This window comes from Brachypodium distachyon, chromosome 1 (genome assembly GCF_000005505.3).
Source record: "Brachypodium distachyon strain Bd21 chromosome 1, Brachypodium_distachyon_v3.0, whole genome shotgun sequence".
Taxonomy (NCBI): Eukaryota; Viridiplantae; Streptophyta; class Magnoliopsida; order Poales; family Poaceae; genus Brachypodium; species Brachypodium distachyon.
This window is the reverse complement of record NC_016131.3, coordinates 55,881,873-55,899,483: the sequence shown is the minus strand read 5'-3', so window position 1 is coordinate 55,899,483 and position 17,611 is coordinate 55,881,873. Positions and strand designations below refer to the sequence as shown.

At 44.6% G+C, this 17,611-nt stretch overlaps 2 protein-coding genes across 2 annotated transcripts; one reads left to right on the top strand and one right to left on the bottom strand.

Moving 5' to 3' along the window:
• Nucleotides 1–239: 239 nt before the first annotated feature.
• On the bottom strand, nucleotides 240–15,830 carry LOC106865811 (mechanosensitive ion channel protein 1, mitochondrial). The gene is made up of 10 exons (XM_014896632.2): nucleotides 15,693–15,830; nucleotides 14,863–14,972; nucleotides 5,527–5,709; nucleotides 5,191–5,444; nucleotides 4,687–4,949; nucleotides 4,458–4,558; nucleotides 4,069–4,173; nucleotides 3,556–3,777; nucleotides 3,113–3,271; nucleotides 240–814 (listed from the first exon to the last, which is right to left on the bottom strand). The coding sequence occupies exons 2-9, from the start codon at nucleotides 14,923–14,925 to the stop codon at nucleotides 3,128–3,130; spliced, it is 1,335 nt and encodes a 444-aa protein (XP_014752118.2). The 5' UTR covers nucleotides 14,926–14,972; nucleotides 15,693–15,830; the 3' UTR covers nucleotides 240–814; nucleotides 3,113–3,127.
• Nucleotides 15,632–17,593, top strand: LOC100834983 (flavonoid 3'-monooxygenase). The gene has a single exon (XM_003561361.4). The coding sequence runs from the start codon at nucleotides 15,725–15,727 to the stop codon at nucleotides 17,303–17,305; it is 1,581 nt and encodes a 526-aa protein (XP_003561409.2). The 5' UTR covers nucleotides 15,632–15,724; the 3' UTR covers nucleotides 17,306–17,593.
• The last annotated feature ends 18 nt before the right edge of the window (nucleotides 17,594–17,611 follow it).

Genomic DNA, 17,611 nt, shown 5'->3' with positions numbered 1-17,611 from the left:
GAAAGACAAATACATGCAGAGAAAGAAGAAAGAGAGGAGCGAAGAGAGAGTCTAACAATGTGGTTCCAGATACCCAAAAAACGAAGATACATTTTGGGAGCACATATCCAGCAGGTCCATCGCTGAAAAAAATACAAACAAAAGCGCCGGCCGAACCCCCACTAAGCCAAATAAACACCAAAAAAATCATTAGAGATGGCGTAAAATGATTGGATGAGAATATTAACATGACTCTACACTCTTTTCACTTCACGAGGATTTTCAATTTTTCAGTAATTCCAATAGATATTCAATGTTTATACCCGCTCTCACTAGGCGAGGCGCTGAACACGAAATCTGAACGTCAAAACAATCCAGAATCGCCATCAAGTACGATCTGTACAAGTACTGGAAAATTACTAGCCATCAGTAGCAGAAGTGGAATTCTTGACACTACCAAGCAAAATTGTTTCATGTCCACCAGCAAGCAAAAATCGCCTAAACCACCGATACTCCAGTATTAGAAGTTGAACTCTTGACAACAACCTAGCAGAACTCCTAAGCCACCACAAGCAAAACTTTTTCTCTGGACCAGCAAGCAAAGATTCTAGCCTAACCACCAGTCACAGAAGTTGCTCTTGACATCACCGAGCAAAACCTTTTGCCATCTCCACCAGCAAGTAAAAAAGTTGTAGACAAACTATCAACCGTAGAAGTTTCTATTGACACCACCAAGCAAAACACTTGAGCCACCAATCAGAACAATTCTCCTTTTGCGCCACCAAGCAAAATCCTAACCATGATGTATATACCTGTGTAGACTAGCAGTATTTACCTGCAGTGTATGAAATTTCCTCATCAAATAATTTACAGCACTAACTTACAGCAAAACTATTATAAGCAGTTAGACTCTATTGAAGGCTTGCAATACAAGTTCGATCCAGTATGTATTAATATAATGTTTGCTTTGGCCCACAATGAAACAAGCTTCTCCCAAGTCCCAAAGGTACCAAAGTCATATTTTAGAACTTCATTATCATGAAAACACCTCTTCTTGAAGTCAGCAAAACCGAAAAGCTGGGGAGTTAAATGCACCTTTCAACTACCATGCCAACTAGAACATAAACAGCAATATTCCTAGAGATGAATTTGTTGGAGATATGCCCTAGAGTCAATCATGTGATGATGTTATTTCCTATGTATTCATGAGTTATTGTTATTGTCCTTGAACATCATCACTGATATGTATCAATAAATACGTGATTTGTTTGTGAGACTATGTATTCTATGATGTTGTTCTAATGGTCCCTAGTCATTGAGGTTATGCGGACACATAATCTAGACTAGCAATGTGAATTAGTATGATGACTATGTTTCACAAGTCATAGGGCAAGGTGTTGCCGACTGATAGCATGGACTCGACAATGAGATTGTTGAGTCGGACAGACCCGCACTGAGACACAACGAGATGATTGTCATTTGTTAGTCTCAAGTACGATGTATATGCCAGTCCTAGACCTGAGCTCATCGTATGAGCTTGGGATGTGAATCGGCCTACTTAGGGGTTGCCAAACGCTACTCCGTAACTGGGTGGTTATAAAGGTAGCTTTCGGGTTTGCTGAGAAACATGCTGCGAGTCATGGTTGATCAAGATGGGATTTACCCCTCCTGTTCGGAGAGATATCTCTGGGCCCTCTCGAGTGATCAGATTCGGAAAGCATGGCTATGTGACTTGGGTTAAGTGTTAACCCGTTCGGGAATCTGTATCACAGGAACGAGAAGAGACTCGAGCTATCCACAAGGATGACACGCACTCGCCTTGAGCTCGACACACATATCGCGAGGCAAAAGGAATGTTGCATATGACACATTGTATGGTTCGTCAATATACCTTGTGGTTACTCGGGAGTTGGCACGTGCTGCTAGGCGCCGCTACCAACTATCGACTTGAGTCGGTGCCAGTGGACGAGTAAGGTGTTACTCGGGCCCGCGGTCCGAGCTCGTAGTCGTGGCCGACTGACCGCGAACCTGAAGGGTCACACGCTTAAGGGGTGGGAACCGAGTTGGATCGGATCCAACTCGTATCTGGCTTGGACTCCTAATGGGCCTCAAGTGTTGAGCCCACTAGGGACGTCTATATAAGTGGAGGAGACCAACCCGTCTAGTGTGAACCCCAGTTCAGACGTGAGTTAGACTCGGCCGTTGCACCTCCACGCCCAAAGCCTTGCAATCGGATCTAGCAGTCCGCCGCACGGAGTTCCTCCCTGTACGTGTGGATACCTCGGAGGCGCTGCACCTGCGGCGCTTGGACGAACTGTTCGTGGGATCGGCGAGGAGGAGCAGGCTGTTCGACTACTCGGCATCGACGCGCTACATCGACTCTACTTCCGCTACGGGTCTGCGCGTCTAGTGGTAATCTCGTGATTCATTATCTACAGCATTGATTCGAGCGGAAGCGGTAGAAAATTTTATTTTGTGTTAGCGTAGCATACCGCGTTCCCCAACAGAATTAACTAGTTTACGTTAACAGAATTCAAAACCTGCCTAAGAAGTTTTAGTCAATCCAACAGTCTGAACAGCAATACATATACCTATTATAGAATCTACAAAGCGTAACTGAGTTACTAGAGATATCTGACAGGAAGCACTCATGAACTCACAAATCATGCCATAAAGGGATCATAGGTTTCTGTACTCATTTTGATTTTGGCTCAACTGAGTAGTTAATTCACAGAGCTCTTCCTATAACTGAGTAGAACTTGGTAAGGAACAAGAAGATAAGTAAGGATTCCAGCCAAACTGTCAACAGAAAATGTACTTGTCACAGGAATTCACATCAAACCAAGAAACAGAAGTTTTAAAAGGGCTTACACCTTCCAATTTTCATTAGTATTACTGCAGTATGAGGCTACGAGTGCTGTTCAGATATACCCATAGATATTGCACAGTCACGAGAGAGCAACTGTGCACGTGACTCAGTTTACAGCCAGAAAGAATCAGCCATCGGGGTCAATTCTTTCTTCTAATCGAATCGTGGGAACCGACTGTTGTGTTCTCAAGAAAACAACAATTAAACAAGCATGCGTGTACGCTAACACTTCGAACTGTCCTGACAAACAAAAACCATACTTACGAGTTTTCGACGGCATCAAAATAAACGATTTGTAGCTTCTAGAATAATCTTCAAATCAGCACACGGTAAAGGGTCTCCTAATGCAATTCCATGGGACTTGATCACAGTTGCAGCTTTCAATAGAATATACTTTTCAATTAACAAGAAGTTATCATTTCCCTGTAAATATGCAAAAGATTGTATCAAAACTAAAAAGAAATAGAGGACAATGTTATTCTAAAGATACAATGTGATGTACATTTTCAACAAGATACAATGTGTATTTTTTTTCCTCAACTATCAACCTTAACTATACTGAAAACTGATAAAAAAAATTGCTCATTCAGGAAACATCTTTAGTACCATGAGGTGCTGACAGCACAAGCATGGTAGTCATTAGTCCATGTGGACACTAATGGCCACTAGAGCACAACACTAAATATGAAATTGATAAGCTAACATACCAGCGTTCGGATGTCGCATCCTATGATGAGCTCTCCATATGAATTACCCAGTCTTGAAATGTAGCAATATGGACTATCTGTTTTCAGGAGAATGTCTGGAATGGACCTTAGAACATTTTTTATGGCATCTGATAATGCATGAATCTTCACAATGTCCTCAGTTCTGATAGGTATCTTTATTATACATGCCCGGGACTGAGCTCGAGATATGTTTGTAATGATCTGCAAATAATTTAAGCTATTAGATAATATCCCTGCGCTGGAAGTTTCCATTTTATCTGGTTATCACATTTCGTAGGCATTCCAAATATTTGTTTGGTGTACCCGGTGCTTGTTGCATTCGGTAACACCAAGGGTGTTTATGTCCCACACAATGGAATCTTGCATATACAATGGTTCCAACAATGCAAAATGTACATTAGTATGACTATACAATACATATGTCTCCATCCAATTATAGTGTATAATTCGTGCAATCCAAAAAGCACTAATGAAAGCCATGATGATTAATACCTGATTTGAGGAGGAGTTAGGTACTGTGATCGGAAGTGTTACTCGACTCATCAATGAAGTGGAAGTTAGTCCAATGTTCAGCGCCATGCCTTCGACTACGCCAGCCTACAAAAAAAAATCTTTTACTTGAGAATTTTGAAAAGTACACTACGAGCATTTGTTTGATAACAAACTGCTAATAATTTGGTGGCACTAACTTGCATCTATCATACAGCGAGCATTTGCCATTAGTGTCAACATCTACCAGCAAATATGTTTCCAGAAATAATTTGGTGGCACTAACTTGCATCTATCATACAGCGAGCATTTGCCATTAGTGTCAACATCTACCAGCAAATATGTTTCCAGAAAAAAAAAAGTGATCACGTATATTAGAACTGAGGAGGCACCTTTATGTATTCTTCAACTGAGAACATCCCAGAAAGTTGTAAGGAGAATCCACAAAGCATATTGCCAAGAACGTCTCTAGCAGCAAAAGCTGTAACAACGCCTGCACAGGAAAGGATTCCAGTTATACTACAACTTTGCAAGTACTAACTACCATAGTAAAACAGTATTAAAAGTTCTCATACTGAGTAGAATAGTGCATATAAATGTCTAGCTGTTCCAGTCTATTACCTCCCGCTCCACTAACAGTCAATAATGATTCAACAGATACTCCTGCAGCCTCAGCCACCAAACAGTCCAAGAGCCATGAGTCCAATTGAAAAAATCTTATCAACAGTGATATCCATTCTTTACCAATTAAGTTGCCCTCTTTCCCAGCTATACATATGAAGTTCCTTTTAAATGTATGCAAAAACCAGAGTAGTGACAAGGTTGTCACACTGTGCCAAGCTATTGGGATGTAAACTCCCATATTTGGTGCCACAACTCCAGTCCTAATAAAAACATAACGGGTTAAAAATACTGCTATTGCAAAATGAAATTTTAGGATCATGGGAAGGTTAAAATACTTGCAGTTCTGCAAAACCAACTATAGATATAGCTGATATTGGAAAATATACTGCAAACGGCGTAGGAGTGTCCATCATAGCTTCAGTGAGACATTTTTCATACACAACATATGTTTCGGCCTGGAAATTCCTATGAAGCTTCTTTATAACAGTGGGGAAAACGTACTTTGCAAGAACAAGTAGCACACCAGCTTTGATTGCATATGTAAGAAGAGCAGGGTGCGTAAGTGTGATATAATCAACCATGTCTGTAGCCACATCAGCAGCAGCACTGAACTTGGAGATTTCTGTAGATGTAGTAGAGTCTTGTGCGATGATCTGTGGAACATCAGAATTGACTCCAGCATCTGAGGAGTATGGGCGGTGCATGCTTAACACAGCAAACACTGATGGCAGGGGAGTAAACCTTGGCTGTTCCGCCTGTTCGATACCGACCAAGTGTTCAGATCATCATTGAGTAGAGAATGGATTGATATATGAACGAATGAATAATGATCAATACCTTGATTTGACTGAAAGTTGTAGGCTTTATCGACTCGCCACAGCTGCTGGTCCATGCTGCAGACAAACGATCAGATACATGCAGCCCAACACTCTCGAGTATATTCTCCCTAGCAGCTCCTAGAAATGGACGACAAAACTTTCCAGCTCCAAACACAGAACGTGATATTTTCATCAACATAACCTGCAGGGTCTCAAAACTATGAGACTTGATGGTTTATAAGCCTGATATGGAAGAAGGTTTAATGCCATATGCATGAACAATCACCAAAGAGATAAGAGCATTGTAGTTTTGCTAGCACGGCGATACCCCAACCCTCCCAGCCCAGATCTCCTTGTGGCCTAGTTCAATGGCAGTTAGCCAGCTACAGTGAGTTGTAAGTTCTCAACGACGCCAGAAAACCATTGAAGCAAGACCAGACTAGAGTAGGCAGACAGAACCGCAGAAATCTACCAAAAACGATCAAGTTGCCAAGTGCCCAAGTGTAATAGAGTGTCACAGAACAGACTTGTACCAAACCATCACCTCTGCTCACCATTTATAAGGAGACGATCCCACTTTGGAACAATTAACAGTAACATGATGACATAATACAAAGGACGTATCAGCAATTTCCGAGTCAGCAACCATAAACATGAAGGAGGGTGCCGTCACAAATAAACATGAAGAATCAACTAGAGATTACTCCGTTTCTCCTATAAGGGTCAATGATTTTTCACAATGATAGAAGTATCTGTTGTGGTGTCAAGAAAGGGATAAAACATGCATGCGGCTTCTATAAACATGAAAAGCCTTCAGTTCTGAGTTCAAACGATATATAATTCCCAAGTATCCCACACGGAAATGGCATAGCAAGCTCTATACAGTCTAGAGAGCTACATCTGAAACAAACCAGGCAAAATCATGAAACGCATGCTGAAACAAAGAACGAGTCACGCATCAGACAAGAACAAAAACTGTTTCATGTGCTTTGGGAGATAGTCACGACTCCGCTACATCTCCTACAACTCAAACATACTCTTCTCTAATCAACAGCCCCGAAATCGAACAGCAGAATATGAACACACACAAAAATCGCCGTCAACTCGTCAGAAACTAAATGGATACGTCGATACGAGATGTTCTAGGAACTGGGAGCTAGTTCCTAGTGGCCGTCACCTCCACCCAATTGTGCACAGCCGACAATACCCCCAAATTGACCCAGCGGAAGATGAACTCAAAAAACCTCGCATCAACCTGAAGGAAGCGAAGCCTATGACACGTCTCCACGTCTCCGACATTTCAAACATTCTCTAATAAGCAACTACCCGAAATCGAACAGCGGAATATGAATGGCTCATACCGAGCTCACGAACGATTTCAAACACAAAAGCGACCACGTGAACGAAGCTTTGCTCATCCAGACCGTGCGGACTGGAGCAATTCGCCAGAACCGAACCGGAGGGGTGTAACTGCAAAATGTGCAAAACTGGCAGGTGGGGCCGGCTCTAAGCGTCCTTCTCTTAGCTTAAGACCAGATGACACCGCTGGGACCCACGGAGAAGCAAACGATATATAATTCCCAAGTATCCCACACGGAAATGGCATAGCAAGCTCTATACAGTCTAGAGAGCTACATCTGAAACAAACCATGCAAAATCATGAAACGCATGCGTGGGTCCCACAAAAAATTTTAGTTCAAAAAAAGTCCTTAAATTACAACCTAATAGATTTAAAGGAAACTTTTCTAGAAAAGACCATAATATTTCTCAGAATTCATCATGACGGCATAGCGCCACCAAGTTTGGCAACTGATCGCGTGGCAAGGAACCCAGCTCCGTTCTCTAGAGGCATGCATGCACACATGTATGTACCACTCTCATATATTACATGGACACCCACGCCATGCACATGGCTCAAACACCTATATTGCGTGGCAAGAATTATGCAAGCTAGGATCGATCGATGAAGCATGCCACACGCGCGCTCTATATGCTCCGATCCTTGTTTGCATGCGCTCGCCCGATCGAGTCTCATTAATTGACCAAGGTTCAAAATTTGGTTTTGGACAAAATTTTGATACCAACCAAAATATTGGAAACTATTTCAGATTTTGATGTTTGGACATGATTCTAAGGCCAGAGACCAAAGTTATACTCCCTTTGTTTCATAGTTCTTGTCGTGTTTTTAGTTTATATTTGAAAAGATTCGGTATCTCACATAACATGATATTTCTTGAGCATTATTTGAAATCTTGGATTGGATGATGCAAGCGTCGGTTCATACAACCAACGATCAGAGCTCCATGTAAACTCGCAGAATATCATCCTCTCCAAGATTTGCAGAAAAGAACATGACACTAAACATGAATTCTTGCAAATAATTGTAGCTGCAATAGACTTTAATTTGTTTACGAGAATGTGTTTTAAGTCGTAAAGGCACTTGTGTAAGGGCATCTCCAAGGGCACTTGCCAAATGCTAGCCATTTGTCCGTTTTTGTCCGCGGAAAAAAAATAGTCATCCAATGGGACTTGCCAAATGCTAGCCATCCGTCCGTTTGTCCGCGGACAAATCAAATGCTAGCCAAATTTAATTTGCTTGGGTTTGGCAAGCCGGACATTTTCTGCGGACACATGCCACATCATCAATTTGCCTTTAGAAGGCCTTGCCGAGACAAAGTGTGGCATGAAAATCTTCGAGACAAATTTTTTGTGATGATGCACCGCATGATTTGTGATTATTTTTGCACTATGTCATGATTTGTGTTTATATAGGTACTATGTCATTTGAGATATTTGAAATTAGTCAGTCGAGATATTTGGACCATACCATTTTCAATTAATTTGGATTGATTTTTTGAGAATTTGGGCTAGAATTTGATCTTGTGATGATAGATGTTGAGGAATTAGGCGTGGACAATTTGGAAGTCGGACATTTAGCTTGTGTCCATTGTGTGATGTGGTAAATAAATACTTGCCAAATCGTCCGGACAATGGACAAACGGACGGATGGCATGTCCATTTGACTAGTGACCATTGGAGATGCCCTAACCATCTCCTACTAATTAAACGCTTTAAATCCATTATCTCCTTATCGATCCATGCATCTTTTTCCTTGTTCATTGATTCATGTATAATCATTTATTTTCTAGAAAATAGTAAGCGTTAGCGTGTTTCCGTTTTTGCTTAATTTTTAAAAAAAAATCTTATAGTGGTATTCTAAAAATATAGTTTTGAGACAGTGGACGCTAAGATTTGCATAAAAGAACATGACACTAGACGTGAAATCTGCAAGTAACTGGAGGTGAGTTAGACTCTTTTTTTTATGAGAATGTTCTAGGAGCTACATCTGCCATATTGTAATATCGCTAACTAATGCGGCGCTTTAAATCCAAACTCCTCGTGATTTCTCCTTCACGTGACGCGTCAACCCCATTTATAGTCATTTATTATCTATAAAATTGTAAACATCAGCATATTTCCGTTTTCGCTTCTAAAAGATTTGACAGAGCATCTTGTCTACTTGCTTCTCCATAGGAAAGACCATTGGTGGGGGAGCTGGGGGGGGGGGGGGGGGGGGAGCACCTGGGAACGACCCCCATCAATCGACGGTTAGGCTCCTAGATCATCCCAAGGTGAGTAACTCGGGATCGAGACAAAAGAGGGGAGATGCGCTCACTCCATGCATAATCTCTAATTCCCAGGAAATATATTGAAAGCAGTGTGATGTTTCCATTTTTACATCAAAAAGATTCGGCGGGTCATATCTATCCTACATCACATAATGCAATTATTCAGATGATTCGAAAATCTTGGCATGTTTCCACTTTCGCTTCAAAAACATTTGACAAATCATCTATTAGTCTACATCACATAACACAATTATTCAGATGATTCAAAAGATATACAGATCTGACACACCTCCATAGGAATTTCAAGGATGGTCTCCTTCCTTTTGGCTTATAGGTTGATGTATGGCCACACGAAGCCAAAACTCTCTAAATGCACCCATAGCCCAAAGCAACAACCTAGCCATAGGAGTCCCCACATGATGACTCATTTTTGTCGACTTATATGTTGACCGCTCACGGCCACTAGAAAAACCATAGTATGGCGGTGAGAGGATTAATGCGTATTCCATAAATGCACCCGAGCAGCAATAATAATTCTAGACGATTTCATCGATCTAAAAGATATGCTGGGAAAAAAAATACAAAAATACAAAACCAGGGAAACCAGAGGTGTTTTATGTAGAACCAATGGGCCATTGACAGGTTTGACCATCCTCATGGACTTGAAACTGCCACGGACGCAGGAATTAAGGACTCACACTCGTGCGAGCCTCTATAAATTGGCTTCGTCTCATCTTGTCACTGCAGAGCACCCCACTGAGCGATAAACATTGGCTTTTCCTTTCCTGAGCTTGATCAGCGAGCCTCCTCTCCGAGAGGGACGCCGCCATTGTCAGGAGAGAACTAAGGTGAGAAAGAAGCAATCTTTCAGTGTGGTTTCCTTCAGGTTTTCTCGTGGATTTACGTTATTGGAGAGTTTCTTTGTGTTTTGTTTGATGGATCGTTTCTGGTTTGCTGGCAGGGGGGCTGGGAAGATCTCGAGTACCGGGAAGCTATGGCCACCGCGAACGAGTTCTGGGCGGGGACGCGCGTGCTGGCCATCGACGAGGACCGCGTCTGCCTCAAGATCCTGGAGTTCACCCTGTGCCTGTACAACTACGACGGTGAGCAGCTCTTGCAGATGCCTCTAGCTAGTACTCTCGATCCCCAGGATCCAAGCAGGTCTCGTTTGTAGTCATCCGTGATTGGTAGATCTTTGATATATCCTTGTCTGTTGCATGCAGTGACACCGGTGACGGACGAGAAGACGGCGCTGCGGGCGCTGGGGAAGGCCAAGGATCCGTTCGATCTGGTGATCAGCGAGGTGCACGTGCCGGGCACGGACGGCTTCAAGCTCCTCCGGCATATCGCCGTCAAGATGGTATACCCATCGTCGGTAAACCCAAACGCAACTCCAATTCCCCGTTTTACTAGTTTTTTATTGTTTGCCTGACATGCATGACACATATTCCCCACGCATGCCCGTGGTTCTTTTATGCCTCGGTGTTAAAGCATATTATTAGCATTAATGATATATATGACACCTTAATGATATATAGCTTCAAAACTAGTTTTAGAGCAATTTTATACCACCCTTCGATTGGAATAGGGGAATGATTAACGGGCCCTAACTTAGTCCAATACACGGCGTTGGTGGGCCCCTTCGCCGCTCTTCACGCAAGTGAGTGGAGACGACGCGGCGGTCAGATAAAGGCCTTGTGCCGGTCCGGCTGGAGGCCTAGTGTCTTAGAGGTGTTTGTGGTATCCACACTTAGTGGAATACACATTTGGGTTCGATCTGGTGATCAGCGAGGTGCACATGCCGGGCACGGACAGCTTCAAGCTCCTCCGGCATATCTCTATCGAGATGGGTGTACCCGTCATCGGTAAACCCAAATCTTCCCCGTTTTACTTGTTTTTGTTTGTTTGCTTGACACATATTCCCCCTGAATGCCCATGGTTTGTTTATTCCTCGGTGTTGAAGCATATTATTGCTCATTATTGGCATTAATGATAGGACACCTTAATGATATATAGCTTCTCTCGGCACTAGTTTTTAGAGCAATTTTATAAACCCTTCGATCGGAACAGTGGGAAAGATTAACATGCCCTAACTTAATTAGTCCAATCATCTATCCTGTAGCCGCCCCCACTCCCTCCCACCACCAGGAGAAGCCCGCATGGCATTGGCGAGCCCCTTCCCGTCTCCACACAGTGAGTGGAGACGACACGGCAGCCAGATAAATGCCTTGTGCCAGTCCCGGTTGGAGGCCTTGTGTCTTAGAGGTGTTTGTGGTATTCCACACTTAGTTTAGGACACTGGCTTCACTTGTAGTATATATAGCCCATCGGGCCTCAAGTCAATACAAGAAAATGATCATCTGTGGCTTCCTGAAAAGTCAAAAGTTAACAGGGTGCACCTTAGGAAGCGCTTGCCACTTACATTACAAAAGCTTAAATATGTGACGACCTATTGGATATTGTGTTACGGTTACTTCTGTCAGCATTATTTTTTAGAAACTTCTGTCAGCATTAATGCTGATTCATATCCACATGGTGAACAATATCCTTTTATGAGAAATTTTCTAAAATATATGTCACACCAGAAAAAATACTGCTCCTGGTGGTCAGGATCAATAGGGGCAGTTAATGGTGTCTGGTAACTCTGATTTAGTTATTTTTGATTTTTTGCATTCCAAAACTGAGTCAGTGATCATATGCAATGCAGTGCTATCTCCGAATGCGGACACGAAGACTGTGAAGAAGGTGTTAAGTTTAGGGGCGTGTCGCTATTTGGAGAAACCAGTGTGCGCTGAGCAGCTCAAGAACATTTGGCAGCACGTTTTAAGGAGAAAGAACGAAGCAAGGAGTCACAAGAGCAGTGGTAATGCTAATGCTGATCAGAGGGTGCAATCAGGGATTCCGGAGGCTGAGCAGGGTGCGAAAAGCACAAGGAAGAACTCAAGGAGGAAGAAAAATGATGGAGATGGCTTTGGCGAGAACGAAGAGAACTCGAGTAAGAAGCCAAGGTTGAGATGGACGAAAGAGCTGCACGGCAAGTTTGTGGAAGCTATAAATCGGCTCGTTACGGATCGTAAGATCTCACATTTGATCGCTTATTCTCAAAATAAAGCTTATTTATTTTTCATTCGTTTTCAGTAACAAAACATTTGATTCTGTAGATGTAGAAGTTATTCCGACGAGAATATTTGAAATGATGGACGTGGATTACATCAGTATACGGAGTATTGGAAGCCATCTGCAGGTTTGATCTCTACCCTTATGCTTAATTTGTATATTTGAGTTCCTGTTCTATCTAATATTTTTTCATACAAATATATAAGTCTACATTTTTGTAATGCGTCCGTCGTTAACTAGTTGTGTTCAGGGAACTTTTACTGATTATTTTGTGTCTATACAATGTGAGATGCATCAGATATAATGAACGGCCTACATTTTCTTGAGTTCTTCAAACCATGCATGATGCTCTTTTTGTTTCACACATATGTTAATTTTTTCCCATGAGTGTGCATCTCATATATGTTCTTGCCCTTTTTTTTTCCAGAAGTACCGGACTCACCTTAAAAAGCTTTCCAATCCAAAAGCTCTTGCAGCTGAAAGATGGACCACCTCCTACTACAAGAACATGAGTAACCCTGAAAGTTTCAGAAATTATCATAAGCATCAGATATGGCCTGCTGAAAGCTCAAACAATACTTTCACATCCCAGTCAATTGAGCTGAGGACTGACTTGGACAAGAGGACACTCGAGGATGTTTTGCCACTGCTGCCGGGTGCAAATCACAAATCCAAAGATTCTATAAAAGCCTTGGCTGGCATTATATTGGAGACAAACCAAGGCACGGCTTCTTCCCATCTTGACTACTACTTTGAAAACATACCAGGTGAAGAGATGTTGGAGCCAGTAAATCAGTTCCCGGTGCAGCCTCCACAGTTGGCCAGCCACTCTTCTGTTCTGATGAATGCACCTGCTTTCTTTCAAAAAGAAAATTCACCTGCTACAAATTTGGTTGGTGCACTTGGCGATACTTCCAAGTTTCCATACCTTGTTGGGAACTATAACAACTCCTTCTGGCAGGCTTCGGTATCGTCGAAGTTTCCTGATATTCTTCATAAAGATGGATCATATCTAGGCTCATCGAAGGCGAAGGCGAATATCCCCAAGATCAACCAACTGGCTAGTTTTGAAGGAACCTCATCTGGCCAGATACAGATGGTTCTAAATGAACCGCATAATCCAATGGCAGCATTTATCGGTAACACCGCACAAGTGGCAGGCTTCAATCAGCAGATGGCGCCATTCAACAAAGCAAACAACACAAGCCTGCAGGTTGAGATGTTGAATGACAACTTTTCACCTGGTAGCACTTCAACCATGAGTTTGCCTAGCCTTCAGAAAGGCAATTCTGTCACGCTCACTCAGATGGTAAATGATCTAAGCAACAATTCTACACTGCCTAACATTGAAGCAGACAGTATTGTCGCGCCGACTCAGATGCTTAATGGAGGGAATGTTGTTGGCGTTCTCCCTGTACAAGAAGGCACGGCTGACCAGCAAGCTCTTGATTTTCAACTAAATGACAACAATGAATTTGCATGGATGATATTTTCAGCATGCCTGACCAGCAAGTAAGAACTTTTCTCATTCTTTTACGGCACAATGCCCATTATTTTTACTATGCCTGCTTTATGGTGTTTTTTTATCACGTCATCAATGAATTTTATCCCAGGTAACAAGTACTCCATGAGAGATGTCATAAAGGAATTTACATAATGTACTTATTAGAAACTACATTATCACTTTACTGTGTTCGTCCATGCATATAATCTTGAACATAAGGCATCTTGAAAGTCTACTTGCTCTTGACATTGTCTCTAGAATTTTCAGGCTGTACATATTAATTTGCTGAGCAGTTCAGATCTATCTAATTCAAGTATCTGTTCTCACTGTAGAATTCCATTGAAGATGATGATCTCCTTCAGAATTTCACTGAAGATGATGCTTTCCTTAATGGAGACTGGTTCTGGTCAGTTCGTTAGCCTCTAACTAACTGAGAGATGTTTCTGCTGATCGATCCATTGTTCTTGCACACTGTATGTGCAAAGTTTGTGCTAATTGCAACAGGACAGTTAGAATGTGTCTTAGAGTTTTATTTTACATCAGCGTTATCTTTAAACTTGGTGGTTATCTTTTGAAACAAGGTTGTGTTATATATGTGAGGTGGAACCAGTTTCCATGTATGGTTTAAGTCATCAAGAAATGTTTTTTATGAATCATCTGAAATGGTGTGCTTCATTTACTTGTTATATGTGCAATGCTTCTTGTTTTGTCCTGAGATGCCCTGCTAAGTTTTCTTTGAACAAATCTAGGGTAAATCCATGCACTATTTTTCTGCAGGGTAAACACAGGTTTTTCCCTAAATTCAATGTTCATTCAGCAGTTCAGTAGTCAAAAGTAGGCGAAGAGAACTTTGCATTTGTGATTTGCGTATGGCTGACAATTTTCGAGGTTGAGTGACAGAAGTTCTTGTATGTCGTATCTTAATCTTTTGTGTCTATCACCCTGTAAAATAAAGATAATGGCCATGTATTTTGCATTGAGCCAAGTATTTTTCTTTTCCTTTTCCGTGAAAACAATTGTGCGTGCGCCTTCTTACTGAAATATCTGTGCAATGTACTTGCTATACTGATAAATGCAGATAAGAAGAGGTTACAAGTAACAAAACCTCCTTGACTGCGTAGGCTGGCAGATTCATCAAGAAATTGGCAGAGGTTGGATAGTCCACCATGGCAGTGTACACGAATGCTGTCCATAGAGTCAAAGTACTTCATGGTCCTGAAATTGGAGGGACAATAACTTGGGTCACTGTTGATTGTGTTCAAACTACGGCATTCTTCATTAGTTGTTCATCACTCTAGCAAAATTATCCTCTGTAAATTTAGTGTACAATCTCTGTGTCCGCAAGTCATTTTCTCATGTGCTTCTAGCCTGCAAGATTTGGTTATTTGTTTGATTTACTTACACTTCGCACAACAGAAAATTGGCATTAATTTCTTTTTTCTTCCTGTATGATAAGATTGAGGCTGATGCATTTTGTTGGAAAACCTTGCAGGCCCTAGAAGCTTTTCTACCAAAAAAAAATGTGTACCTAAGATATAATGCACAACATAAATCACGTATATAATTTCACAAGACCACAGCATAAATCTACATTCAGCTAGTTCTCTCAATATCACCAGTGTGAAGGATAGAGAAGTTGATCCATCTGTCCAGGATATCATTGTCATTTGAAAAGAGAAGTACTCCTACAAGGCAACTAATACATTTTTGTGGCAGCTTTGCCTGCCTCCTGAAAATGACCAGTAGTCTCACCATGAACACACAAACTCATCTGCTCATTTTTCTCATGCTTGGATTGAAGAATCTGTCGCAGCCAATCACCTAGCAGATGACATGCATGCTACGGCTTTTCATCCTAAACTACGCTCAGAATGTTGATGACAATGTTGCCTATATATATTTGGTTGAAAACTAAAGGCCAAGAAGTTGATAAACCTGCTCCTTAGTTCCTGCAGGCTGTAACTGTAATGGAGCCGACACCAACGGCCATGGCCTTGCTCCCCATCATCGTCTTCCTCGTCGTCACCTACATCTTCTCCCAGAGATTCAGCAGCTATAAGCCCCTGAACCTCCCTCCAGGGCCGCGTGGGTGGCCGGTGATCGGCAGCCTGCCCTTGCTCGCCGGCCCGCTCCCGCCGCACCGCGCTCTGGCGTCCCTAGCCGCGCGGCACGGCCCACTGATGCACCTTCGCCTGGGCTCCTTCCCGACCATCGTCGCCTCCACCGCCGACGCCGCCCGACTCGTCCTCAAGACGCACGACCTGAGCTTCGCGGACCGTCCCCGCACCGCCGCGGGCCAGCACGCCGCTTACGGGTACCGCGGCATCGTGCACACCCCCTACGGCGCCTACTGGCGCATGGCGCGCCGCCTCTGCGCCACCGAGCTCTTCTCCCCGCGCCGCGTCGCCTCCTTCGAGCCCGTCCGTGCCCAGGAGCTCCGCGCCCTCGCGCGCGTCCTCTACGAGCTCGGGCTCGGCGCCGGCCATGGCGATGGCGGCGTCCCCGTGGCTGTCAGGGAGCACGTGGCGGGCTTGACGATGCGGAACGCGCTGCGCATGGCGGTCGGGGAGAAGTGGTCCGCGTGCTATGGCAGCGCGGAAGGGGTCGAGTTCCGGCGCGCGCTGGACGAGGCGTTCGCGGTGACCGGCGCCGTGAACAGCGTCGGCGAGTGGATCCCCTGGCTCGGGCGGCTCGACTTGCAGGGACACGTCCGGAGCATGAAGCGGCTCAGCGAGCGGTTCGACCGCTTCCTCGAGAAGATCCTCGACGACCACGAACAGGAACACGACCGGCGGCCGCGCGAGGCCGCGCCCAGGGACTTGGTGGACGTGCTGCTGCGGCTCGCGGATGAGGAGGAAGAAGGGCTGACGCGGGAGGGGGTGAAGGCGTTCGTGCAGGACATCATAGCCGGGGGCACGGAGAGCTCGGCGGTGACGGTGGAGTGGGCGATAGCGGAGCTGCTGCGGCGGCCGGAATCCATGGCGGCGGCCACCGAAGAACTGGACCGCCTAGTGGGCCGGGCCCGTTGGGTGGCCGAGAGCGATCTGCCCGAACTCCCTTACCTCGACGCCGTGGTGAAGGAGACGATGCGGCTGCACCCGGTGGGCCCGCTGCTGGTCCCGCACATGGCCCGGGAGCGCACGGTGGTCGCCGGGGGCTACGAGGTCCCCGCCGGCGCGCGGGTGCTGGTGAACGCGTGGGCCGTGGGCCGCGACCCGGCCTCGTGGCCCGACCGGCCCGACGAGTTCCGGCCCGAGCGGTTCCGGCTGCTGGACGTGGACGTGGACGTGCGAGGGCAGCACTTCCAGCTGCTGCCGTTCGGGGCCGGGCGGCGGATGTGCCCGGCGGTGGGGCTCGCGATGAAGGTTGTGGCCGGAGGGTTGGCGACCCTGCTGCAGGGGTTCGCGTGGCGGCTGCCGGACGGGGTGGCGCCGGGGGATTTGAGCATGGAGGAGTTCGTTGGGTTGTCGACGAGGCGGAAGGTGCCGCTCGTCGCCGTCCCGGTGCCCCGGCTGCCGGCGCATCTCTACGCCGCCGCCGTGGAATGATGCGTCAGGAATTCAGAATCCTGGGGTTGGTTGTTTGAGCAGTTCAGTTTCGGGGGCTATTTGAGGAAGACAGTCCGTAGAGATCCTGGACATTTCACACAGCAACATGCCGGAGGAATCTGAATGGCATTGGGTCATGTAGGCCTGTTTGGTTGGTGACCTGAGACATGTGCGTGAGAAAACTACATGCCTGAGATGAATATGATGTTTTATGCCTGACGAGGCTTACTTCACCTTTTCTTGTTTGGCCGGAGCCTGAGCATTGGAAAACGTGACAACAATAAAAGTGAGCACTGTGCAATAGTA

Coding starts and splice junctions, on each gene's coding strand:
- LOC106865811 (XM_014896632.2), bottom strand. CDS start 14,925: ATGGTGGACTATCCAACCTCTGCCAATTTCTTGATGAATCTGCCAGCC. Junction 4,559..4,686: donor GACTGTTAGTGGAGCGGGAG/GTAATAGACTGG, acceptor TTTCCTGTGCAG/GCGTTGTTACAGCTTTTGCT. Junction 3,272..3,555: donor GATGCGACATCCGAACGCTG/GTATGTTAGCTT, acceptor GCATATTTACAG/GGAAATGATAACTTCTTGTT.
- LOC100834983 (XM_003561361.4), top strand. CDS start 15,725: ATGGAGCCGACACCAACGGCCATGGCCTTGCTCCCCATCATCGTCTTC.